This window comes from Balaenoptera physalus, assembly GCF_965194825.1.
Source record: "Balaenoptera physalus genome assembly, chromosome: 13".
NCBI lineage: Eukaryota > Metazoa > Chordata > Mammalia > Artiodactyla > Balaenopteridae > Balaenoptera > Balaenoptera physalus.
This window is the reverse complement of record NC_138892.1, coordinates 63,600,886-63,627,092: the sequence shown is the minus strand read 5'-3', so window position 1 is coordinate 63,627,092 and position 26,207 is coordinate 63,600,886. Positions and strand designations below refer to the sequence as shown.

The window sequence follows — 26,207 nt, the reverse complement described above, 5'->3', positions numbered from 1 at the left end:
CAGGGAATTCCCAGGAACACTTTCTTTAGTCACCCGAATTAACGTCCTATAGAACAATACACTATCAACACAAGTTTGGGAATTGCTGATACAATTCATCTTTTCAGCTGATCTTCTATTCCTTTCCACGTAACCCAAAAGGCTTGTCCGGCATCTGGACCTCTGAAAAAAACACACTCCAGAGAAGATATGCTGAGCTCTGAAGTGAACCCACAAAAAAGACCAGATACTATGCTAAGAATAGTGATTCAGGAGCAAAGATCAGAAATCTGAATAGGTTTACCCCTTTGTAGATGTCCACAGTCAGTGTTGAGTTATCGTCAGGAAAAAGATGAGTATGGGGACTGCTGATATTTCTACAGACTTCAACCTGGAACCAAAGCAGTTTAGGAACAACTTTTACTTCTGAGGCCAGCACCCAGACAAGAAGCTCTCTCCTACGGATTACACACAGGTCACCCAAGAGACGGGTGCTGGAGGCAAGACGCCGGACACAGGCTGTGACAAGGGCAGAGACGGGCTGCAGTGTCACTTGAGGTCTTCCTCCGTAATCTTTCTACACCCCCATGCCATCAAAAACATTTACTGAGTTAGAGTGTGCATGGTAACACATGAAGGCTGGGTCATTTTAAATGATGACAGGAGGCAAGGGCCCTTAAGAAGGCTTCAGATATGAGAGGACAGCCAGAATAGGGAGTCCTTAGTCAAAGCAGAGCCAGGAGTCAGAGGTCCTATAGATAAGAAACAAAGTAGTGATCAAAACTAGATAGGCAATCAGGAATCAAGATGACAGAGAATTCAAAATGACAAGACAGTCTATCTAGCCACGGTTTCTGTTTTCTGTTTGTTGGCTTCTCCCAACCTGTCATCACCAAATGGCAGAACTGGCAAGTGGCTAGTAGTTGGTAAGCAGGAAACAAAAGGGGATGACAAAGAGCCAAACAGGCGTGAAGCCACTAGTAACAGCATGAAGCAATCTTTGTCCGAGGCAAGCTCCCTTCCCTGTCAAAAGCTTGGAAAGATGGGTCTAGGCTTGGTCACAGCCCCCAGACTGTAAACCACGACTAGTGCAGTGATTTAGGGAGCAGCATTGAGGCTTGAGATCCATTGCCCCTGAGCTCTAAGTCACTGTCACCTTTTCCTACCCCAATCCAGCCTCCTCTTTACCCTCACATTCACTACCACCCAGGACCCTGGCTTACTCACCACCTGCTTGTTGGTTTTCTCAAAAAATGCTTCAGCAAAGACTGAGACGACAAAGACGTTGATGATAAAGGAAACAAAAAGAGCAATGCAGGATTCAATGAAAAAGTACTTATTGGCTTCCCGAACTTCCTCCTTATTGGCTCGGTCTACCTGTCTGGACTAGAGAGATAACAGCAATGGTCATTTTTTTGACTAGTAGGAACAAGTTTCCTTGTAATATTTCATGAGTTTGGAGTCAGTTGAAAGACCTAGAGGGCAAACAACTGACCACATGAAATGTGAGAGACTCCCCTTACATCCTGGTTCACTGAGTAAGAACTCCATGACCCTCTGATGATACCACACATCCCCAAACAGGGAAAAGTGACCGAGTGACTGCTGAGCTCTCAGTTACTGCGGCTGCAAGAACCACTGACCTACAAAAACAACCTGATTTCAGACCTAAGGGGTAGATAACCTTAATTACAAAGGTCTCTCAATCTCCCAGCAAACTATTGTGTTCGACTGACTGGTAAAAGCCAGGTTGGGCTCTTTCCTCCTGACCTCCACGAGGCCACTCAGGCTTTTGAGATTTAAGCACAAGAGACACGGTGCACCTTCAGACCTTTTAAGAAGGACTTTAGTCCCTTCTTTATGGGGTCAGTTATCTCTGGTCACCTTGGTGATTAAAACAGAGTCCAAGTGTGGGGAGTCCAACTGTGGAAAAACATCTTGCTCCTTCAGGGCTCTAACAGTTGTAAACTAAGTGTGTGTCCCTTGCAACCAAAGGAAAAGATCCCATGAACTACACAGGCCACTGAGATGTGGGTCTTGCTTACCTTGACTAAAGCAGAATGCAGGTACATGTTGTGTGGCATGATAACAGCACCCACGATGCCCACAGCCTGCTCGATCTGTGAGGTATGACAGCCTGAACAGGATGGCAGGAACATGCCTTTGAGGACCTGGGTCTGGCTGGGTTTCACTGTAACATACTACATACCAACCGAACAGCTATTAGCCTTTCCTGGAATATGAGACCAGGGGAGTAACACAGTGCTAGGGAACACTCTGCAACCTTTACTCCTTAAACCCCTTCATCAACAACTACATAGGAAATGAAGAATACAGAACCATCCAAAAAAACCAAGCAGTACAAGGTCAGAGAATTTAGGACTGGGGTATCCAGATATTTCACATCATATTTTATAAATTTATTTATTTATTTATGGCTGTGTTGGGTCTTCATTTCTGTGCGACGGCTTTCTCTAGTTGCGGCAAGCGGGGGCCACTCTTCATCGCAGTGCGCGGGCCTCTCACTATCACGGCCTCTCTTGTTGCGGAGCACAGGCTTCAGACGCGCAGCCTCAGTAGTTGTGGCACACGGGCTTAGTTGCTCCGCGGCATGTGGGATCGTCCCAGACCAGGGCTCGAACCCGTGTACCCTGCATTGGCAGGCAGATTCTCAACTACTGCGCCACCAGGGAAGCCCCCACATCATATTTTAGATAAACAAAATAGATGTGTAGAGAATGTAATTAATACTCTAAAGAAATAAAATGGCTACTAAGGGCCTTATTGATATTATTAGCTTCACAGTAACTCCTGTGAGACACACCCAAGAATACAGAGTCAATTCTTGATTACCCACACTAATCATGCTTCTGTGTTCACCTATGTATATAAAAATCACTTATGTTTGCCACTAGCATCTGCTGAGACTCATTCAGAAACACTTCTCATACACACTTTTTCCTGGTTCGGCATTTCTCTTGGAAGCCTTAGACCAAGCTATATCATCTACTCACAGAGTAGATGCATTTTTAAAAGTCTGCTAAGCCAAGGACTTCCCTGGTGGCACAGTGGTTAAGAATCCGCCTGCCAATGCAGGGGACACGGGTTCGAGCACTGGTCCAGGAAGATCCCACATGCCGTGGAACAAAAGCCTGTGCGCCACAACTACTGAGCCCGTGTGCCACAACTACTAAAGCCCATGTGCCTAGAGCCCGTGCTCCGCAACAAGAGAAGCCACCGCAATGAGAAACCCGCACATCGCAATGAAGAGTAGCCCCCACTCACTGCAACTAGAGAAAGCCCATGTGCAGCAACGAAGATCCAACGCGGCCATAAAGTAATTAATTAAAAAAAAAAAAAGTTTAGTTAGGTCAATAAGCAGAAATCAGTTTATAACAATTGGACATAAAAAGGTGCTATTACTGTAGGTGCATATAACAGTAGGGTTAGGGTTAACCCAATGGAGTATCTGGGTTGGAGGACAAACCGGGAAACATGCACTATATCCCCTATAGTTCATTAACTGCTGCATTACAGGGAAAGTCCAAGCTACAGTTATTATCAACCAGGATGAACAAAAACAGAATCCCTCTAAGGTAACAGCCAAGAATAACCCTGCAATCCCTCCCTTAACCCTCTCCAAGGCTGTTCTGTTGTTGGGATGGCCAACTTGGAACCAGGGAGTCTAGTCTGGAAAGTTCTAGAAATTCTAGTCATTTTTGACCTAGGAGTCCCTGCAGGCCTTCCTGGACACTAGTCTTTGCTACCTCTTATTCCTTCCAAATTTGCCCAGGACTGAATTTGGCTTTTTGTTAACAAATACTGTCTTTTATAATAAAAGGAAACAAAAATTGTTTTAAAAAGCTAATGAACAGCCTGTAACACTTGCCTCATATCCAAATGTGAGGGCCATAATTGTGATGAGAAAACCAAAAAATGCTTCTAGCTTCCGCAAGCCTAAGGGAGAAAATGCAGCAGTGAGCTCACAGAAGGCAGACTTCCCCATCAGCCACGTGATGGAAAGCAGCTGACTGCTTTGACTGACCCCTCCATTCCCACTCTGCTTACCATATTTGTCCAAAAAGAGAAATACAAAGGTATCTGCAATGGTGATAAGAACTCCACCCCACAGCGGGACCCTAGGTCAGAGATAAGAAATGGAGATTAAAGGAAAGAAAAGAAACATTGAGAAACACTCTCTTCCCAACAGCTCTCCAGTTATACAACACTTGGAGGAACAAGGACTTGGGGAAAAGGGAACAGTGGCAGGAGGCCAGGCACAGCACCAAGTAAAATAACACATTCATTCAAACTTTGTCTACTATTTCAGACATCCAGGATACAAAGCTGGAAAGTATGGGTCTTATCTCTCAAGGAGCTCACTTGTCTAGTGTGATAAACTGACATACAAATTAATTGTAATACACACTGCCACACCCTGGATAATAAAGGGTGTGTTGGGTCTCATGACCCAACATAAGAACATGGAAGATATAGAACCTACATTTGCCAAGAGAGAAGAAGGTGGTTACAGAAAGGTTCCACAGAAAAAGTACTGATACTGGAGTTGAATCTTGAAAATTGAAAATAAGTTGGGTTTTTGTTTTTACACTTGCTTGGAAATCTAGCAAAACATTGATTACTTTCTAGAGAAAAACCCCTCACCTTCCTACAGAGAGGAGGTTGATGGCAATAGCGGAGCCAATAACTTCTTGCATATCTGAGCCAACGATAGCCAACTCCACCATCAGCCACAGGATAATTCGTGGAACCTAAACACCAAACAGCAGAAAGATATGGTTCTAATTAATCATTTCTAAGAACTTCCCCCATAGTTTGGAATTCACATTTTGGCACTGATCCATAAACAGTCCTTTAAAAGCTTTCGGTCTAGAGATAAAGTACCAGAACTCAGCTCCACTTGGCCCCTTGCTGGAGAAGACCAGGCTGCTTCTATGTGGCAGAGTCTGTTAGTCAAGGTCAGGGCAGCGGCTGACTCCAATTTTTTTCTCCTTCCTTTCCACTTGACAGAAGAACGGAATTTCCATCCATTATTTCCACTTAATTTTTTGCCTGAAAACAATCCTAAAAGTCTTAGGGGAAAATGAGGATGCTAAAATGGTCAAAATATTGTTCAGGAGAGAATAGAAATGCTGCAGAAGAAAATATCTATCCTGACCATAGGTGAAGAGACAAAACAAGCATGAAAAGGTTGGAGTCATCCTTAACGTAGTAATGCACAAGTAAAAAAGACAAATACGCAAAGGGACTCGGGGCAAAGTGGTTGGAATTGGGTGTCCTATAAGAAAATCTGGGCACTAATCTGGTCAAATAATCCAGCAGAAAGCAATTAAGTAGTGCTGGCTCACTGAGGCCAGGAAAAAAAAAAAAAAACACCTCCAGGTACCTACTACCCAAAAAATATGTCACAAAAAACAACTGCTAAGATACATGAAGAAAGAGAAGCTAAATGAAATTATAAATTATCAAGGGTTTTTTTGTTTTGTTTTTTGTTTTTGTTTTTGAGAAGCATATAAGAAAAAAAAAAAAAAACAAACAGGTAAGGATACTTTCTCACAGCCAGGAAAGGAGATTAAACATTTAGGACAAACTGCAGGTAGATTAGTACTTATCTAAAGATCAGGCCAGTTTAAAGCTGTCTTCCAGACATTGGGTCCATCCATTCCTGCCTTAGATAGCAGCAAGAAAGGCCCAAAATATCCAGAAGGAAACTAAAGAGGACAGTGTAAACTCCAGGGTCAAGGTAAACTGAAAAATCATTATTAACAAATCCAAAGATTCTGCCTAATATAATTTGCAGTAAAAGGAAAAAACTCACTTTCTTCAAATTTATGGCAAAGACAAACAAAAAAGAAAATATGCATAATGCAAAGTGATGGATGTATGAATAGTATTCATACTGTGGATGTATGAATGAAAGTGCTTAGACAGAATACCCCTGCCCCTTTGTGAACTGGGCACTGCTAGATGCCAAAAGGCAGAGTGAAACGTAAATGTTTACTCAAACAGAATTTTTCTAAGGAAACTTTCTGGGAAATGTGAATCTCATGTTAGACTTTGAAGGAGCACAGAAACATGGGTCAGCCACAGAGGAGCTATAGAATTTCCCTTGGGATTCCCAGTCCTCAGGGCCACTGATCCCTACATCCTCCACTATTTCAGTATACAAGGGGGCCAGCACAGGTTGCCAGACACAGAGTCACCTATGATATGCGTAACAGACAAACACTGCTCACCTTGGGATACTGACGGTGACACATTTCAGCAAGATGCAGCCCAGTGACCACTCCCAGTCTAGCTGCAAGGCGCTGGAGCAGGAGCCCCACGATGGTGGCCATCAGAAGAACCCAGAGCAACTAGAGAGGAACAAAATCCCACCATTACACTCATTAGATAACTGGGATTGTTTTGTTTGGTTGTTTGGCAATGTGAATGGGAAACACTACGTTCAGGAAAGAGCCCCAGTCAGGAATCAAATGACCTGAGTTCTGCATCATGTTCTGCACAGAACCTGCTAGGTCACCTTGCACCTTTCTGAGCCTTAGTTTCTCCCATCTGCAGTTCCTCCTTTGTTCAAGGAAACTATGTGGGTAAAATAAAATAAAAAACCATCTATGTGGATAAAATACAATTTAAAAACAGATGGAAAAGTACTTTTCACTTAAGTGTCACAGCCAATGAAGTATCAGCATGTAGCCACTGAGGTTCATATCCAACAGAAAGAGTAGAGGAAAAGGATATCGTGTGCTACGTGTGTTTAAAAGGGAAAGGGGTAGGACTCGATGCTCACCTTAAATCCAGCCACTGCTCCAGACTGCAAATCAGATTCAATGTTTCCTGGATCCAGGTAGGCAATGCTCATGAGAAATCCCGGACCCGTGAAAGCCCAGAGTTTACGAAAGCTAAAACAAGAGTACTGTACAAGAGAGGAAAACAGATCAAAATGATTATCACCTCCAAACTGCTGATCTAATTTATCTATTATTTTGTCACATATAAAGCAGCAATATTAGCTTCATAAGAACATTTAGGAAGCTGGATACTGGGTGTGCCCAAGTTTCACGTCCATCTTATCCACTTCTCATCAATAAGCTGGCCACCTCTCTGTCCAAATAAGAGGCCTTCTCTTACCTGCTCTTTCCAACAGCCTTTCATTCTAAAACCCAAGCAATAATATCAGTATCTCTGTGCACAACCACTACCCAAATAGGACAAAAGGCACTGTAAAAAAGGGAACATGGAATCCATACTTTCTTGATGAAAAAATGCTCACTAGTTCAACTTGGCAACGGGTTTTTCAAGGCCCTCAGTTTCCTTATCAGTTTCTGTTTACTCTGATTACAAAAATTCAGGGCTTCCCTGGTGGCGCAGTGGTTGGGAATCCGCCTGCCAATGCAGGGGACACATGCTCGAGCCCTGGTCCGGGAAGATCCCACATGCCGCGGAGCAACTAAGCCCGTGCGCCACAACTAGTAAGCTTGCGCTCTAGAGCCTGCAAGCCACAACTACTGAGCCCTCATGCCACAACTACTGAAGCCCACGTGCCTAGAGCCCATGTTCTGCAACTGGAGAGGCCACTGCAATGAGAAGCCTGCACGCTGCAACTAGAGAAAACCCGCGCACAGCAACAAAGACCCAACGCAGCCAAAAATTAAATAAATAAATTTATAAAAATTAAAAAAAAATTCAGTCTTCAGAGATTGCGTGCCAGAATTAGACCTGAAGTTGTTGGTCTGGAGTTGTCCAGCAGACTTTCCACTCATAGCTTGTCCCTAGATAATAATGTTTTCCTCCAAGGACCTGTCACTAACCTCCTCCTCAGGAATGGCGATCTTCTCATCAAAGTAGGTGGTGAAGGGCTCCTCTGAGTGCCCCCCAGAGGACTGTGGAAGAGAGGAGTTACTGTAGGCAGGGTTGATGGCCCCAAGACTGGCAGGGTCCCCGTGGTCTCCAGAAGCATCTTCTGAATTAACAGGTTTGAGAAGAAATGAATTAAAGTGAACAAAATACACTAACAGCTCATCCTTAGAAATGCTGATAGTAAACCTTTTTAATACCTAAATGCACAAGATCAACCTGACTCTATCTCAATTTCCAGTACTTTATTTTTATTTATATTTTTAATAAATTAATTTTTGAATAGGCAATATGTTCACATGGCTGAAAATTTGAGAAGTACAAAAACGCTTATGATAAAAAAGCTCCCTCTCACCCCTGTTCCCCAGTCACTCAGCTCTACATCAGTTTTCAGCATGAATCTCACAATGGTTTCCCCCTACTTTCACACTTCTATTCCCACTTGCCAATTTTTAGAACCATTTAATTTTCTTCTAAAAACAGTGATGTCTAGGGCTCAATGTATTAAATAACATCCCCAGACTAGTCCCACTGGTAACCTAAAATCCTAACTTTTAGAAGGAAATAGGTCAGCCTAGTGGGACCCTCTCCTCTCTCCTCCTCCCTGCCCCCAATTATTTGGTAGGACTTACTCAAAGAATCATCCTTGGACATTATACCTCCATCAGGCTCCTCCAAAAATGTGTAAATTGCAAACTCTTGCCACATTTCAGGCTAAAATCTGAAGCTGCAGGGAAACCACCAAACAGGAACCCTCCTGACTAAGGCCTGCAGTGAAGAGCTTGGGAGGGGGAAGTGTCACCCTCCTGATAGAGGGCTCATCTCAGATTAATCATCAGTGTTTCCCTAAGTCCTACATTTTGCAGTTAATTTTAAATGCAGGGAAGGGGAGGGTCTGGGAGAAAAGGGCTAATACAAAGCCCAGTTTGCTGTAGCCTTCAAATGGCTATTTTTAACTACAAAGCTCTAATCTCAGGGTTTCCAAGAAACCTTTGCAACATCCAATCAGAAAAACAAAAGCTCTCTTTCTATAGGGAACTGACCCACTTCACCTTAAGTGGCACTGAACTGAGGAGGAAATGTACAGAAAAGGAATGGAAATTCTAATGGAGAAATTTTAAATCAGGAAGGATTAGTCAAAGCACTTAAGAAGTCTCATTAAATACACTATTAGGTGCTGGCTCAGTATTTTACTGTTCCATGCATATCTGAAGTGCTGTGAGCAGACAAAGCACTCTAGAGGTTTTTATGCCAGGTCTGCAAATAATACTGCCTTTACAAGCATTACAGCTATACAAACCAAACTCGTAGCTAATCTTAGCTCATCTCAGAACTGGAAATAAGATATGAGGCAAGTCTCTGTGGTTATAAATCCATTTCCATTTACAGCCTAAGTTACCAGGTGGTGACCTCTGAATGGAGCAGGTCTCCATGATGATATTGTTGGCTGGGGGAGAGGAGATGGGGACAATTTTTGTTGGAACAGAAGACAAGAAGGACAATATGGTAAATTTCTGTTACTGGCTTAAGCCTAATTCCAAATAAAAATTAGACAATAACACAAAGCTGTAAATTACCATCTGGTGTCTTCTGTTCAGGACCCAACACCATGGTGGATACCTGAGTGTCTGAGTTCTTAGAATAAGATTCTGGAAAGGAGAAAAGAGAGGGAGAGGAATTAGCAAGAACAAACTAAAACTAACAAGTTCAGAACCAGCATTCTGTTACTCTGTATGACTGAACCCTTACTACGTGAAAAGAATAATTGTTCTACTGAATTAGATAACCTTGAAAATAATTACAGTTTTCAGAATATGATTAAGAGATATTTAATAAAAAATGTAAAAGTCTTAATCATGTTTTTGCTGGCAAAACTTCAAAACCAAACTGAAGCAAAAGGTATTTCAGGGAAGTGGGCAAATAGTTTTTAATAAGCATCCACAGAGAGGCTGCTAGGCAAGTACCCAGTCTCTGCCTTTGCCTCCAGATTAACCCAAATATTTAAAAGACTGACTCCCCCCACCCCATTTTGATGAGTTTTTAAGGAAAGAGATCTATAACTCTCTTTGATCTAACTAACAATTTAAGCTCATGTTTCAATTTTCTGGAAAGGGGGAAGGGGAAGAACCTCACCAGCACACTGGTAGTAGAAGTAGAGGGTCACTATTTCCCAGCCTCACATTTCCCTGAAGAGAGACTTCAGCTGTAAGGTTTCAGGTCTCATTCCCCAACACTTCAATAACTGGGAGAAGAAACTAATGACCATGGCCCTCCCCTCTTGGGCTCTCAAGGAGAGCTGAGGCACCAGGAGGACAAGGCAGCATGCCTGCACTTCTCTCCCTCAGCAATAAGCAGCCTGAGGGGTGGGGCCGGGGGTAAGGGGGTATCCCAGATGTCCAGCATCCTATTGGGTTAAGTTTAACTGGGGGGGCAGGGGAATATTAGTAAGCCCATTGGGCCACAGATCTATGGCATATTCTCTAGTCAACCCCACCAATAAGGCTGATTTTGTAAAATTCTGATCTACTGATTAAGGAATCTATTTCTCAGTTGATTCCAAATTTAGAAAGGGAAAGGTAAGTAGTATTAATTGTTAACTGCCTCCCCTTAAATCCCAATAACAACTATCCTACTGAAAAAGTGATGAAGCCTCCCCTTAGCTATCTTTTACTACTTAAATAGTCTTTTTCCACTATTGTAACTTTATTGCCCCTATTTGAACAGTGCTCTACTTTCTTTGATAGTCTATCAACATATTCTGTACATATTTTGCAAAATTACAGAATTAAGACCTGAAGGGGGTTTTAGGTTTCATCTATCTTCTGGAATGTAAAACATACCACCACTTGCTAATTTGGAAAACATAATCTTTCATGTCTATAGTCACCAGTATCAAGGATCTTGTTATAATGAACAATAGTAACGTCCTTCCTATCAGAGTTTGAGCCACCAGATGGTTTCGCCAACAGATCCCAAAACTACTGACTAAATCCAACCCCTCTTTCAGCCAGTTACAACAGCACCTCACCTAAATGGGATTTACACATCCGACCACTCAGTAGCAGTGCCACTTGGATTCCAATCACAGCACAGCTCCTAGGCCCCACTCAGAGCCTTTTTACTTTTATTTTACATATAATTCTAAGAAGCCAGGATAACACACAATAAACTAGAAACCACAAATCAGATCTGGGACTATGGCTCTTACAGGGAAAGTCTTGGGCTATTTGATATGAGGCAACTTCCTTATACTTCAATCAGCTCTGAGAATATTATTATGAAGAATATTACTGGGAGGACTTCCCTGGTGGTCCAATGGTTAAGACTCCACGCTCCCAACGCAGAGGGCCTGGGTTCGATCCCTGGTCAGGGAACTAGATCTCGCACGCTGCAACTAGAAAACCCCACATGCTGCAACGAAGATCCTGCGTGCTGCAACTACCACCTGGTGTAGCCAAATAAATAAATAAATATTTTTAAAAATATATATATTATTGGGAATTCCCTGGTGGTCCAGTGGTTAGGACTCCGTGCTTTCACTGCCAAGGGTGCAGATTCGATCCCTGGTCAGGGAACTAAGATCCCACAAGCCACACAGAGCACCACCATGCCCCCCGTCCCCGCCAAAAAAAAGAATATTATTATTGGGAATTCTCTGGTGGCCTAGTGGTTAGGATTCTAGGCTTTCACTGCTGTGGCCCGGGTTCAACCCCTGGTTGGGGAACTGAGATCCTGTAAGCTGCACATGGCAACCAATAAATAGATTAATTAATTAATTAATTAAAATAGGAAGAAGTGCAAAAAAGCATTAACAGTGGTTATTTTTTTATAAGAATATTAACATTATATTATTATTAAGAATAACTCAAGTTTCTAATTGCAGCCCTACTCATGAAGAACCGATTCAATTAGATTACTTTTGTAGTGATGACTGATATCCTGTTTCAGAAGGCACAGAAGTGTTTAACACATGTGAGTAAGATTCCTATCCAAAACAGGCCTTTAAAACTTATATTTAAAAAGCAGGACTTCCCTGGTGGCACAGTGGTTAAGAATCCGCCTGCCAATGCAGGGGACACAGGTTCGAGCCCTGGTCTGGGAAGATCCCACGTGCCACAGAGCTACTGAGCCCGCGTGCCACAACTACTGAAGCCCGTGCGCCTAGAGCCCGTGCTCCACAACAAGAGAAGCCACCGCAATGAGAAGCCTGCACACTGCAACGAAGTGTAGCCCCCGCTCACCACAGCTAGAGAACGCCCGCGTGCAGCAATGAAGACCCAACACAGCCAAAAATAAATAAATAAATAAATTTATTTTTAAAACAAAAAACAAACAATTGAGATAGTAGTGTTTTTCCCCAAGTCTGAAATGTGAAAAGGTGTTAAATAATTTTAAACAGAAATATCTCAAGATAAAATTTTTAATAATTACTATTAGTATATTGTGATTACTCCCATACTTACTTACAGAGCCGATAAAATACAAGAAGTCTGGTCTTCTCTGTGAAATCTCAGAAATATATTATTCCAAGAGAGAAAATGATTCTAGATTCCAACATTTTTTTTTTTTTGGCAGCACCTCTCGGCTTGCCGGATCTTAGTTCCCTGACCAGTGATCAAACCAGGGCCCCGGCACTGAAAGCACCGAGTCCTAACCACTGGGCCGCCAGGGAATTCCCTAGATTCCAACTTTCTCATCAAAACATTGAGTCAACAAACTATGAACTCCACTGTTTATAGTGTCTAGAGAACGTAACTAGGGCAGGGAATAGAGGGTCAGTATGCTTGGTGTGCTGCACAGTATTTAAGTCTCCATGAAAATTTAACAACCATATGGAAGCAGTAAGTTAACAGTAAGACAGTTTTGCTCTCTAGGACCATACCACCAGGTCATTTCAGTTATTTAATTACGTTAAGAAAAAGATCGGGCTGCCCCGGTGGAGCAGTGGTTAAGAATCCACCTGCCAGTGCAGGGGACACGGGTTCGAGCCCTGGTCCGGGAAGATCCCACATGCCTCAGAGCACCTAAGCCTGTGCGCCACCACTACTGAGCCTGAGCTCTAGAGCCCGCGAGACACAACTACTGAGCTTGAGTGTCACAACTACTGAAGGCCGCGCGCCTAGAGCCCGTGCTCCGCAACAGGAGGAGCCACCGCAATGAGAAGCCCGCGCACAGCAATGAAGAGTAGCCCCCGCTCGCCGCAACTAGAGAAAGCCCGCACGCAGCAACAAAGACCCAATGCAGCCAAAAATAAATAAAGAAAAAGAAAAAGAAAACTTAAAAAAAAAGAAAAAGATCAAGTGGAGATACAAGCGATAAGAATCAACCCAGCAGTACTCTGATAACTATGATTAACACTGCTTTGATAGTCTAGCTCACCCCCAACCACTAAGTGTCACCTTTTCTTAAAGCCAGTAAGTTTCCTCCTCTCAACAGCAATCGACAGCAGGAAAAAAATGGCACTCATGGTTCAATATAATAACTATTTTATCCTATTCCTTATCAAAAGTTGTAAGACTGTTTTACAAGATAAGAATGTTAATTACATTTTGTCTAAATGTCAAAAGCCTACATATCCTTTGACTCAGCAATTCCATTTCTAAGAATGCATACTAAAGAAACAGTCCCACAGGAAGTATGTGCAAGAATATTTCCCACAGCACTGTTTGTAGTGTAAAAAGACTGAAACAACCTAGTACATTTATAGGATGGAATACCATAAATAAGGCAGATCTCTATGGATTAATAGGAAACAATCTCCAGATATACTGTGAAGTTAAAAACCCAGTTTATAGAACAGCATGCTATCATTTATGTAGCAAAAAGAAAAAAGAGAGAGAGAGAGAGAGAGAATACACACATACACGTACAGACGATATCCAAAGGACATGCCAAAAACTGGTACTGCCGTCCCTAAGAGGAAGCAGTGGGGGAGCACAAAAGAGGTCAGGCAAAAGGAAGACCTCTCACTGAATATACACTGTATATGGTTTTGCACTTAAAAAATTTTTTTTTACCATGTACCTGTATTGTTTATTTTTTTAAAACGTAAAGGTCACATAGGTTTACTCGGTTTCTCAATGAACACCTCAGGGACGTTCAGTTTCTCAATGAACACTTAAGGGACGTATCAGTTCTCTCTGATAAAGCTTCACAATGGACAATCAGAGATCTGAAGCCCTCTGGCTAGCAGGCATATATGGCCTCAAGCTTAACTTACTACTACTTTGACTTAGTTCGCAAACAACCAAGCTCTGTAATTGTGATTTGGAAGTTTCACCTGAATGCAAGGAATCAGAAAAATTCTCCTCAGGAAAGTGTTTCCTGACTCCCTAATTTGGGTTAAACGGCCCTCTTTTATGTTCCCCCAAGGCACCTGCTGCTTACTACTATCATATCACCTTATCCTGAAAGCATTTATTCCCTAGTAATATTCTTGCAACTCGTCTGTTTGAAATTATATTAAAATAAAAAATTATACCCCCCCAAACACATACTAGCTACAATAAATTCCGAACATTTAATTAATAATAATTCCATGTGTTCTCTTAGCATTTACAAGAAGTCTGGAAGAACAATTGGATAGCCCAAATCAGTTTTTAAAATTGCCACCAAGAAAGTATGAAATACTGAGTATTAAAGTACATATAGGGCTTCCCTGGTGGCGCAGTGGTTGAGAATCTGCCTGCCAATGCAGGGACACAGGTTCGAGCCCTGGTCTGGGAAGATCCCACATGCCGCGGAGCAACTAGGCCCGTGAGCCACAATTGCTGAGCCTGCGTGTCTGGAGCCTGTGCTCTGCAACGAGAGGCCGCGATAGTGAGAGGCCCGCGCACCGCGATGAAGAGTGGCCCCCACTTGCCGCAACTAGAGAAAGCCCTCACGCAGAAACGAAGATCCAACACAGCCATAAATAAATAAATAAATAAATAAAATTTAAAAAAAAAAGTACATATATAACTTCAACTTAAACATTTTCCCCCTATGGTTAAAAAGAAGTTTGAATTTAAATTAATTTTTTTCTTATAAAATCCTCCTATAGAGAGCAAAGGCACCCCAAACCATTTCACTGATTTTAGAGCTGTGTTCACTGTTGCAAAGGTCTCCCTAAAATTAATTTTAAGTTTTAGAGAGGAATGTCTTTGAACAGTCCTCTAATTCCTCTCCCCTTTTTTCCTCCCCCCCACCTTGTATAAATAAAATCAGAGACAACATTAAGTAGGAAAAGAAGTTTCATAAAGGCAACTAGAAAAGTGTGCATGGAATCAATTGATTAGATAAATGGGAACAGGAATGTTTAAAGTTGACTGCCAAAGCCATCTCTTCTGCCTCTTGATGTTTCCTCAGCCAACGTTCAGTGCCAGCAACATGCTGGTGACAAAGTGGAAACTGCCAGATGTACAGGCTTTAAAAAGTGATACCCAAGTTGTTCATTAGAGAATAAAAAGGAGTTGTGATAAAAAAAGAATTCCATTTGTTTTGAAGAAAATGTAAAGATTTCCAGATTCTTCTAAAATTCCCTTTTCTCTAAAGGTCTACTTTTAAGGCTAAAGCACTTGATATTCCTACTAAATCATGACTGTTAATCTAACATCTATACTGTGCAAGATGTTCTTCATGAAGGTGAACTCCTGCCCCTGATGACTGGGAGTCAACAAAACTGAAATATTCAGTGGTTCAAACAGATCTAACTGCTGTCTGAACCCTACGTATTTTAATAAGGAATATTACTAGCCATTTTTTAAAATGAGAAATTATTACTTCCTCTGTTTTTCCATTCCAGGTCAATAAAGAAGCACCAATTTCTGAGTCTTTCCATCAGGATATACATTTAATTAATTCCAAAACGCAGTTTGCCCCCATTGGGGATGATCGGAGAGAAACAGCTTAGAAAAGCCATGTGAATTTCTAAATTATGATTGAGGATGTGAAGTTTGGAGTTATTTTTTCAATTTGGATAAAAAATAATCCTATTTTTCTCTCATTAAAATGAATTTGATATAAAATGACAAAATGAAAAAAAGGTTGGAGACAGATTACATCTACTTCCTGACATAAGAACAAAGCGAAAAGCCCCTCTGGTGTTAGTTTAAGAAAAAGGCCTGGAAACTCTAATCCTCTTACCTAAGTGAGTAATATTTCGGTGAGCTGAAAGTCACACAAGCACACCCAGTTTATAAAGTACAAACAGTGCTGCTATTGTACAATGTGCTTAACACGCATCAGATCCCCTCTCTCTCTCTCTCTGGCACAATGGCCACTGAGACAGACTGTTCATGTTACTGACTTTGTATTCCATAGTAATAATCTCAAAATTGGAGACATCTCCCTTAGTCTACCAGAGAACTACAATTTCAGCTCAGCATCAAGTTTGCTACTTCCACCTGAGTTAGACTTTTGAAAATCTGTTTGACGGTTGAAAGGAAAACCTGACATGGAGAACATCTAATGATAAAGAAAGAAGAGAAAGAAAAAATCTTAAGCAGCAAGAAGAGGAGAGAGGGGGTAAGATAAGGGGAGGAAGAGTACAGTTGATAATAAAACCGGCTGCCTGGGTGTCAAAGACGATAACAGTGGGGAGAAACGTGTCCAGGCTGTCAAGAAGTACTGAACTTTTAGACAACAATATCACCCATCAACCAGAGAGTTCAGAATTAGAAGGGCCCAATTGATACCCATTAAACAGAGCTCTTCACTTTCTCTGCTCAGAGCTCTGAGGCTTAGCCAGCTTCAAATCTCCTTGACTGCTCACACGTCAGGGTCACTAATATCTTACTTCCAGAAACTATAGCTTGGTCTTTGTTCCTCCCAACTCTCACAGTGTGAGGCTTCCCCCGATTTCCTCCCAACCCGAAGTTTACAGCACTGCATTTCCCTTTGGCGGCCCAACCTGGCCTCCTGGCCTGACACATCTACCCTGGAACACAACTCCAAGCTCTGTGAAAATTTCAAAGACATCTTTACAATGAAGTAAGAAAGTCTATTCAATCAGTCTATACCCACTTCTTGCCTCAGAAAAAAAGTGTTTTGCCCTTATACTTGCTTAAGTAGCTGTTCTGGCAAATGCGAAGAAAGACTATCATTAGAGTACATTCAACTTATTTATTCCAATGACAGATACTGGCCCCCCAATGCAGACTGACCTTAACAATTTTAAGTACATATCTTCCTCAATGTTTCTTTGCTTAAAGCAAAGAAAAACTGTCTGTAAAGACAGACAATACATATAAGATTCTCCAGCCTCATACATGTCTCCTTCTGCTCTTTGGAACCCGCTACAATTTCAATAGTTAACTTGTGGCCTCCTTTCATTACCTAGGAATTTTAAATGTTTTTTTTTAAAAACGCATTGTTTACTTTATTTATTTATTTATTTATTTTTGGCTGTGTTGGGTCTTCATTTCTGTGCGAGGGCTTTCTCTAGTTGCGGCAAGCGGGGGCCACTCCTCATCGCGGTGCGCGGGCCTCTCACTATCGTGGCCTCTCTTGTTGCGGAGCACAGGCTCCAGACGTGCAGGCTCAGTAATTGTGTCTCACGGGCCCAGTTGCTCCACGACATGTGGGATCTTCCCAGACCAGGGCTCGAACCCGTGTCCCCTGCATTGGCAGGCAGATTCTCAACCACTGCACCACCAGGGAAGCCCTACCTAGGACTTTTAATAGACACTTGATTGTTAGTGATAAATGGGACCAAAACAAACAAAAAAACCCCACACAAGATGACCTACTAGCAATAAGAACAAAGACAAGCCTGAGAACCCTAATTTCTTAATTTAAGTCTTTACTGGGAACTGGTCCTTACACTAAAATATGTAAGTTACTCGGACCTTAAATTAAAAGTGGAAGACTTCCCTGGTGGCGCAGTGGTTAAAAAATCTGCCTGCCAATGCAGGAGACACGGGTTCAAGCCCTGGTCTGGGAAGATCCCACATGCCTCGGAGCACCTAAGCCCGTGCACCACCACTACTGAGCCTGAGCTCTAGAGCCCGCGAGACACAACTACTGAGCCCACGTGCCACAACTACTGAAGCCCGCGCACCTAGAGCCCATGCTCTGCAACAAGAGAAGCCACCGCAATGACAAGTCTGCGCACCACAACGAAGAGTAGCCCCCGCTCACCACAACTGGAGAAAGCCCGCGCGTAGCAACGAAGACCCAACTTAGCCATAAATAAATTAATTAATTTTTTAAAAAGTGGAAGAGGAATTAGACAATATATTTTTATCATCCCTGGCCAACTGCTTTATATTCCATTCTGATGTTATTATAGCTCATAATACATATTTGTTGTTTTGGTCTATCCATATTCCTGATGATACCTGGAGGGCTTGTCTTTGTGTCTCCAGGGGCCAATAAATGTTAATTGTTAAATACATGTCTGTTAAATTATCAAAAGAATAAATGGCATCGGATGGGTGAGACAAGAAGGATCTAGGACTTCTAACTCCTTATATTCGGTACAGTCAAATGCTCCCTGCTTTCTTTTCCAAAATATTTTATTAAAACCAGAGAGACTCACATGATAAAGATGACAATATTAAGGCAAAAGGCTTCCCTTTCTGCCTCACTCAACTCTTTAAAGGTGTCACTCCCTGTCCTTATTAAAGCACAGAGGTTTCACAAAGACACTGTCCTCCACTCTCACCAAGCCAACATCCAACTTTCAACCCTATACAAGTACTAAACTGTCTTACTCCAAAGCTAAATAACTAAACTTACGCTATGTGTACTTCAGTCAAACTGGGCCAGCAGACTGTGCGGTAAGCGATGTTCTTTTTAGTAAACTCAAAGTTTCTCATTTTGTGATTAGTTCCCAGTAATGCTACCTATATAAAGAGCAGCTTTCCTGGAAAGAGAGAACTGGAAGACAAAAAAATCTTCCATTAAAGCCTTCCAGACAGTACCAAGAGAATCTGAGAGGGACTTTTAAGCTCACAGAAAGGGCATAAGTACGGCAGCAGACATACACAGTAAGGAAACAGGGAATAAAGATGTCTTTGATTCCACAGCACCCACCCAAGCTCTTAGCACTAAAAGTCAAATAGAAAAGATGCTGCTTTGTATCAATAGATATGACTCTCTAACCTCTAACCTTTACTTCACTGAGTCAAAACTGAACCAAAGCTGCTTAGGAGCTCTGTGGAGTATTCCAAGGGATCACCACTGATTTCCTAACAGTAGAGTAAGATTAGATTTGTGTCAAGCTTCCCCATTCACTAACAGAAGTGCTGCCAGGCTGTCCAGAAATTCCCCGCCCAAGTCCCAGCCATCCCGGAAACATGAGAAACCAAGAATGCTGCAATCATGGCCTTTTTGGTATTGGGTCCAAAAAAAACTGTGTCTAGGCCAAGACTGTAAATGAAATATCATCCAATGAAAAACTAAACAGTCAAAGAAGTTTTCATTTACCCAACACAGCTATCACGGACAGACCCAGTACTGTACAGAGGAAGTTTCCAACCTTATTTAATGATAAAATAAACACCCAGCAGAAAACCTTTAGTCACACGTAATTATACTATAGCCTCAGATCATGAATGACGTGGATAGAAAACAGGCCTAAGGGTTCATTGGCAATAGGCTTACAGGATTTTGAACAAGGATAAGTAATAAGGTCAGAATTCTTTTAGTGTGGAATCTTTTAGGGGAAAGAAGGCACTTGTAGGTAATAATAAAACTCCTACATGCCAGGAATTGTTCTAAGCACTTTAAGGGTATTAACACATTTAATACTCACCACCAACTCTTTAAGATTGATATTATCAATCCCCATTTTAAATATGTGGAAACAAAAGAACAAAGAGGCTAAGCACCTTGCTCAAAGGTTTACAGAGCCAAGAAGTGCTGCAAACTAGTCGGGGTTCAGCTTCCACTGGAGTCAAGGTAGAAACACAGTGTCCCCTGGTTTCACCAATATTCACTAGAATTATGACCTCTGGAAACCCGTCTCCTCTTGCCTCCCCTTCCATATAATTTTTGCTTTTGCATTTCACTTTAAAGAGATGTCACATTCCCTTAACTTCATAACGCTCCTTTGAAAGCAGTGGACGATATGAGAGTATCTTCACTTTACACAGGAAAATCCAAGCCCAGGTTCCTCAACTTCTCCCCCAATGATGCTCTTTGAAATAATCTGATATATGAAGGGAATTTGGGGAAACCAAGTGAAAAGGAACCCAAAGGCGTAATAACATCAAAAAAATTAGCATAGCTTTAAAACCAGGGACATATGAAACCAAACAGATGGAGAGCAGCCACCCCACTCACATACCGTGTGCAATAATGCCCCCTACAAAGGTACCTGGAGCCTGGAGGCTGCACAAACAGCCCTAAAACCAATCTACACACAAGTACTCAGCGGCCTGCTCAGGCCCCTCACACGAAGGCGCTCCCTGGATGTCGGCTGCAGTAAAATGAATTCTTTTGTTGAAGTGGGGCGAAGGGAGGCCCAGGGAGCGGACGGGGCGCCAGGTCTCCGCAGATAAGAAGGCGGCCGCGGGGACCTTGCCCCGTGGCCGTCGGCCTCTTCCGCGGCGTGAAACGGGGTCAGCGCACCGTCGATCACGGGTCCCGGCCCCGCGGCTGGTCTGGCCGGGGGTTCGGCCATTTCTCTTAGGCCGCGGAGGGAAAGGGGTGAGGCCGCTGCAACCTCTGGCGTTTCCTTCCCGCCCCCCGCTCCCAGCGCCCTCCTCTCGGTCTTCCTTCGAATAATGCGGCTCCATCTGGACCCCGCGCCCAGGCCCTCACAGCCCGTGCCGCCCCTCGCAGCCCCGCTCGGCGCCCCGCATGCCCCATACTGGCCCCGGCGCCAGCTCCCAGGCCAGCCCTCCATCCGGGGAGCCCGGGGAAAGCCGGGCGCCCGCGTGACCTCTGACCTGCCCTGCGCCCCACCTTACCGTCTCCGCAACCACCTGACAGTCTGTCCACGCGCCAGACGCTCCATACCCCTGGAGCCAGCGCCACGCCAGCCTACCCCCTACACGCCCCGCGATTGGCCGACAGGACCGCAGCTGCACCTTCCTATTGGCTGGATTCTCCGTATTCCCCTTGGCTGCCGGCGAGCAAGGCGGGCCGACGGCAAATTCCGGGGCTCCGCCCACCCCAGGTCAGGCTGGAGGCGGGGCCACGGCGGCCCGGGCTAGAGCTGTCTCCTGCAGAGTTAGTGCTCGCGCTGGTCCAACCCACAGTGTGGGTTGGAGTCTCCCACCCCGCTGGCAACCTGCAGACACGTAAGTTTCCTGATGTAGTTCGCCGCGGCCTCATGTTAGGTCCTGGAAATCAAGATCATTTCTTCTGAGACTAGGCTCTGTGAGAGATACAGCTCCATCCTACAAAGTATAGCCACCTGGCAGGACCATTTCCTCTCGCCCCCAGAGCCACATCATAGTGTCTGCTGCCCCACCAAGAGCACCCCACACCTGGGAGGAACCGCGAAACATCAGCTAGTGCAGCCATTTCGGCTGCATCAGTTGCCCCATTCCCAAGCTTCGGTAATGAATTGTTTTCCGCTCTCCTACGCAGCTGCCTCGCTTCGTCCCCCAAACTTTATTCTCCATCTACCCAAAAGTAGTCCCACTCCATCCGCAGTTTCAATCTCACATCCCAGAGTCTTTCTCTGAAGATGATGACCAGACTTGTGGTGCTTTAGAGGGGAGAAAATAGTCTGACTAACCACCCTAATTTTCTACAGTGTCGTTTAGAGCTACCAGAAACATTCTTAGACACCCCTCTCCCCGCGCCCCCCATCGCCCCCATAACTGCTTTCATTAAAGGTAACCAAGCTTATCTAGCCAAGTCATAGGCCTAGAGAGGAAAAGCATAAACCCCTCCAACATCTTTCTTCCTGTAAAAACTGCTAGGAGAAAATTTTATTAGTTGGTAAAAGAGTCCAAGAGAAGAGGAAAGGAGAGTAAACTGCAAAAAGGAAAATCCAAATAAAGTACAAAGTAAAAACAAATTCAAGGACCCAAAAAAACTGGGCTGAGCATTATCAGTTATCTGGTACAGGCTGGTTTCCATACAGAATTTCTCCTAGAGAGAAAAGAAAATGCACAAATTAGTCCTGAGAATCTCTCTACAGCACATATGGGGAGTTTCAGAAAGGCTTGATGAAGTCCCTCCAGACCAGAACCTTTCCTTTGGGTACTTCTACTGAAACTAGAAAATAAAATGGCTGGAGCCATCCTTCTCTCATTCCAGGTCTGCTCAGGTGGGCAACTTCCCTGGGCTGTTGCATACTTACTTGCTGGCTACTTACTTAGCTCAATGTGTGGAGCTGCCTCCTTCTTAAGCTGTTTCTTCATTGTGCAGGCTGGGTTTGACTTTTCCCAGTGCCGGCTCCTGTCTCCTGCCTCTATATATGCAGACAAATGTGCCTCCCCTTGGTTAGATAAGGGCCCTTTAGGCTGCTCTGGGCAGCACATTGTTAAAGACACCGCGTGGAATTTCAAGAAGCAAACCACACCCTTCAAAACATAATCAAATTTCATCTTTGACCTGCCATGAAAAGGGAAGCATCATATACCTGCCACTCCTGGGTACTGATGAACAATGAATTGCATTTGAAAACTTTTATTCTAAGATTTCATCTCTGTCTCATTTCACAGGAGCTAGAGGCAGGCCTGTGTGTGCCAGTGGTTGAAAGGGGTGGAGAAAAAGGAATTGCTTTCCTTCAGGACGCCACCCCCCTTGGAGGGAAGCTGGTTTGGGCACTTGAACCAGGGCTGCATGTGCACTAGGACTCTGCTCCCCCGAGACGTAAGCTGAAACCAATTAACCCCAAGCCTGACAGTCCACAGATATTTTCCACATAGGTACGTGCAGCACCAATGCAATTATAGGCAGCCTCAGAGTATGGGTGAAAATGTCACCCAGTCCATCCCTTGGGATCGGAAGGACCCGCTGGCATCAGCCTGGCCAATCAGTGAGCCACAGGTGGACAACAAAGCCGCACAAACCCAGGACTCTGTTCGTGATGTCAAAGGGAAAAAGAAAAAACACCTGAGACTGACAAAAAAAAAAAAATCCGGAGCAAGCCAGGATTTCTCAATCTAGGAAGAGAGGAGCTGGGGAAAAAAAGGGGGGGGCGGGGGGGCGTGGAATTTGCCTCAGACAAATATAGTTTAGTATGCCAGCTGGAGGCAAAGCTGGAAAGGAGAGGCATTGGAGTGGGGTGAGGAGAATGGGTGGGATACTGGAAGGAAGACCTTGCTGGCTTCAGGAAGTTTTCTGGTAGTTTTAAGGAAAATCTGCTTAAAAAACATACGCAATAAATGTGATAGAAAAAATTACGTTAGAATGGAAAAGAAAGAAAAGCAGCAATCAATTCATATCCATCTTCTAGCAAGAGGCTCTAGTGCCTACACAGAACAGCCATAGAGTCAGTAGAAGGAACTGTGGATCTTCTGTCCTCGACCCAAGATGAAGATCTCTTCATTCAAGGACTAAAAGTCATCTCATTACAACTTGACCTATCTCTTTGTCCTTGTTCTACAGCAGACAAGTTCCCTAAGGCAAAACTGCCTTAGATTGGGGCTCAATTTGTCCCCCTTCATGGGAAAGTAGAAGAAAAAAAGAAGAAATATGAAATCACCCATGAACTAACCTGTTGCAGGAAAAGGCCCTATTTTGGTTTAGGACTTCCAAAATAGGAATGCATTTTACAATGAGACTCTACCATAGCCCCCCCTATTGCCTTTACTCAGGAATTGCTCCCAACGTACACACTCCACTCTTTCCTACTAGGTCCCCACTGTTCACTTATAGTAACTGACAACATTAATGGAATTCTTATTATGTATCAAACCCCATATTTAACACGTTATAAACAGGAATTAATCCTCGCAATAAATTTGTGAGGCAAGAACTGTAATCTTTATTTTGCATATTAGGAACCTGAGTCTGAGGGAGGTTAAGTAACTTGCCTAAAGACACACAGCAAGTTAGTGATAGAGCCAGGCTTTGAACACAAATTTGTTAGATGCAAGAGCCAGCACTCCAACTACCATACCATAATGCCTCCATCTTACACACCTAAAACAATTCCCTTCCATTCAAATCTCTAGCTCGGAAATGATCTCTTTTATAAAATCCTATTAATGTAAATTCACTGAACATTCCACATTACCACGATAGCCAACTGATTTCTAAATAGATGTTAATATGTATCTGCATCATGTGTGCTCTTTATTTAAATTGGAGACTTTTCCTCCCATAGTCACCTCCCATCCATTCTCCAAGTATTCTTTTTCATGCTTTTGTTTTCCCTGAAACAACTGTCTGAAATTAACTCCTTCCAACCCTCCCTTTCTGTTGGAGGACGCAGGCAACAAAAAGTGCCCATCAAACTGAGAAAGCACCTGGAGACAGAAAAGCAAGGCAGGCAGCTCCATATAATCAATGGATCAGTTTATTATATGGTAACTTACTCACACAGTGGGATTGGGCAAATAATGATCCAGAAGCGTTCGCTACTGTACTCCACACCACCGAAGGGCCATTGGGACAATTTTACAGTTAACCTAGGGTATGGGGGTAGGTGCTCGAAACAGGATGTGCATTCCTAAGTCAAGATTTATGAATGGGTAACAAGTCTTGTGGGAATACATCAGCGAAGGTTGTCATCATTGTTTGGGGACCAACAGAGCATCGGGGCCACCTGGTCCTAATGATTATTAAACAATATCTATTAACTACAAACCACTTGGTAACAGAGAAGTGATTCACGGCACAGTACAGTCCTGGGTTGGGTCAGGGGAAGGACAAGAGGAACTGTAAGGGCCAAGATGGCATCAGTTATGCTAACAGCCATATACCTTCCTTACCTGGAAAACTCATTATTGTTGTAGTTATTGCTATTGTTATAGCTTCCACTAAAATATCCCCCTGCGTTGGAGCATTCCCTGACTCTTCCAGGCAGCATTAGCTCTACATTCTGTCTGCTACCCAAACACTCCTTACTCTACTCTAGCCCTAACTCATTCTGAATATATTTATTGAAAATAACTACACATCAGGCAGAGGATGGGTGGTACAGATACAACACAAATAAGATAAGCACAGCCCCTTAGTGGGTTAATATTTGTGTGCTTTCTTCTCCCACTAAAATGTGAACGTCTCAATAGGGGCGATTCTTATCTTTGTACACCTGGTGCTAACAAAGGCCAGATATATCGGAGGTGTTCCAAACATATATTATCCCATTTTTTAATATGTTATGGCTGTCAGGCAATGAAGACAAATAACTAGGCTATGTCTGTTTATGTATCTATTCCTAAAATTGAGTCTTCATCTATCCTGAAAATATTCTTCCCTGTGATAACGCTGGAATGCACAGGAAGGATCCCCTTTGAGAAAGAAGGACTTATTACCCGTTTGGAGTGGGGATGCTGCTGGCCTCAGGCCTCACGTCAGGCCCCTTTCTCAGGCAGCCCACATCAAATGACTGATCTATGTGGGAATGTAAAGATTCATCCCTCTCACCCCAACCAGGGACAGCTCTGAAGGTTGGCTAAGCCTTTATCCTGTGTCACAGCTCAACTTCGCCTGTGCAGACTTCTTCCTTCCCTTCCCTTTGTGTCTATCCCAAGATCACTTCCTAATAAACATACTGCCTCCATCTTGGAGTTGGCTTCCCGTCCTACTACTTTCTGTATCCGGAAATTAATGTGTCTGAAAAAGTGATCTGCACTCCTCTACTTCCTTAACACTCATTTTTCCACCATTTTGTGATCCACCCTAGAAATTACTTTCTCGTTAGCTAATTGAGATCATCATTGCCAAGTAGAGTCAGAACCCACGAACTCTTCAACTTTCTCCATATTTGAAAGGTGCTACCATTCCTCTTAAAACTTTCTTCGGCTTCCATCACACTGTGCTCTTTGGGTCGATCTGTTTGAATTGCTCTTTCTCCACTACCTTCAATTGGGACTTTTCTTCCTCCTACTCCTTACATGTAGGCATTCCTTAGGTTCACTCCTTTGTTGTCTTCTAATTCTAAACAATCTGTCTGCAGTTTCAATGTAATAATACTGGGGACCCACTCAGCATTAGAGACATTCATGGGACAGGTTAGAGTAAAAAGAACAGCCTCTTAAGGGTAAAATAGACCTGGATTCCACGTCAAGCCAACTGAGAAACCATTGGTAAATTATTAAATCTTTGTGTTCCATTTCTTTATCTGAACTGGGTACAATACCAGCCTCATAAGGATGCTCCCCATATTTTTTGTTCCCCAAATGCACCAATGTTCTTTTACCTCCCTGTCTTTTCACATATTGTGCCTATGCTGCAACATTCTTGCTCTGCCCATCCTTCATCTAGCTAACTCCTACTCACCATTGATGTTTCAC

The 26,207-nt window shown here is 43.3% G+C and overlaps 1 protein-coding gene across 4 annotated transcripts in view; it reads right to left on the bottom strand.

Moving 5' to 3' along the window:
- SLC11A2 (solute carrier family 11 member 2) overlaps positions 1 to 22,493 on the bottom strand; it is a 33,692-nt gene extending 11,199 nt beyond the window's left edge. The window contains exons 1-11 of one of the 4 annotated variants that reach the window (XM_082421366.1): positions 22,115 to 22,493; positions 9,435 to 9,506; positions 7,812 to 7,960; positions 6,791 to 6,916; positions 6,237 to 6,356; positions 4,645 to 4,751; positions 4,048 to 4,118; positions 3,869 to 3,936; positions 2,025 to 2,180; positions 1,207 to 1,365; positions 284 to 370 (exon numbers count right to left, since the gene is read on the bottom strand). In XM_082421366.1, coding sequence (XP_082277492.1) covers positions 284 to 370; positions 1,207 to 1,365; positions 2,025 to 2,180; positions 3,869 to 3,936; positions 4,048 to 4,118; positions 4,645 to 4,751; positions 6,237 to 6,356; positions 6,791 to 6,916; positions 7,812 to 7,960; positions 9,435 to 9,506; positions 22,115 to 22,346 — 1,347 coding nt within the window. In that variant the 5' untranslated portion in view covers positions 22,347 to 22,493. Of the gene's footprint in view, positions 1 to 283; positions 371 to 1,206; positions 1,366 to 2,024; positions 2,181 to 3,868; positions 3,937 to 4,047; positions 4,119 to 4,644; positions 4,752 to 6,236; positions 6,357 to 6,790; positions 6,917 to 7,811; positions 7,964 to 9,434; positions 9,507 to 20,753; positions 20,914 to 22,114 lie in introns of those variants that run through there. The other 3 variants (XM_082421365.1, XM_082421368.1, XM_082421367.1) reach the window with 3 other exon arrangements.
- Between the last annotated feature and the right edge of the window lie 3,714 nt (positions 22,494 to 26,207).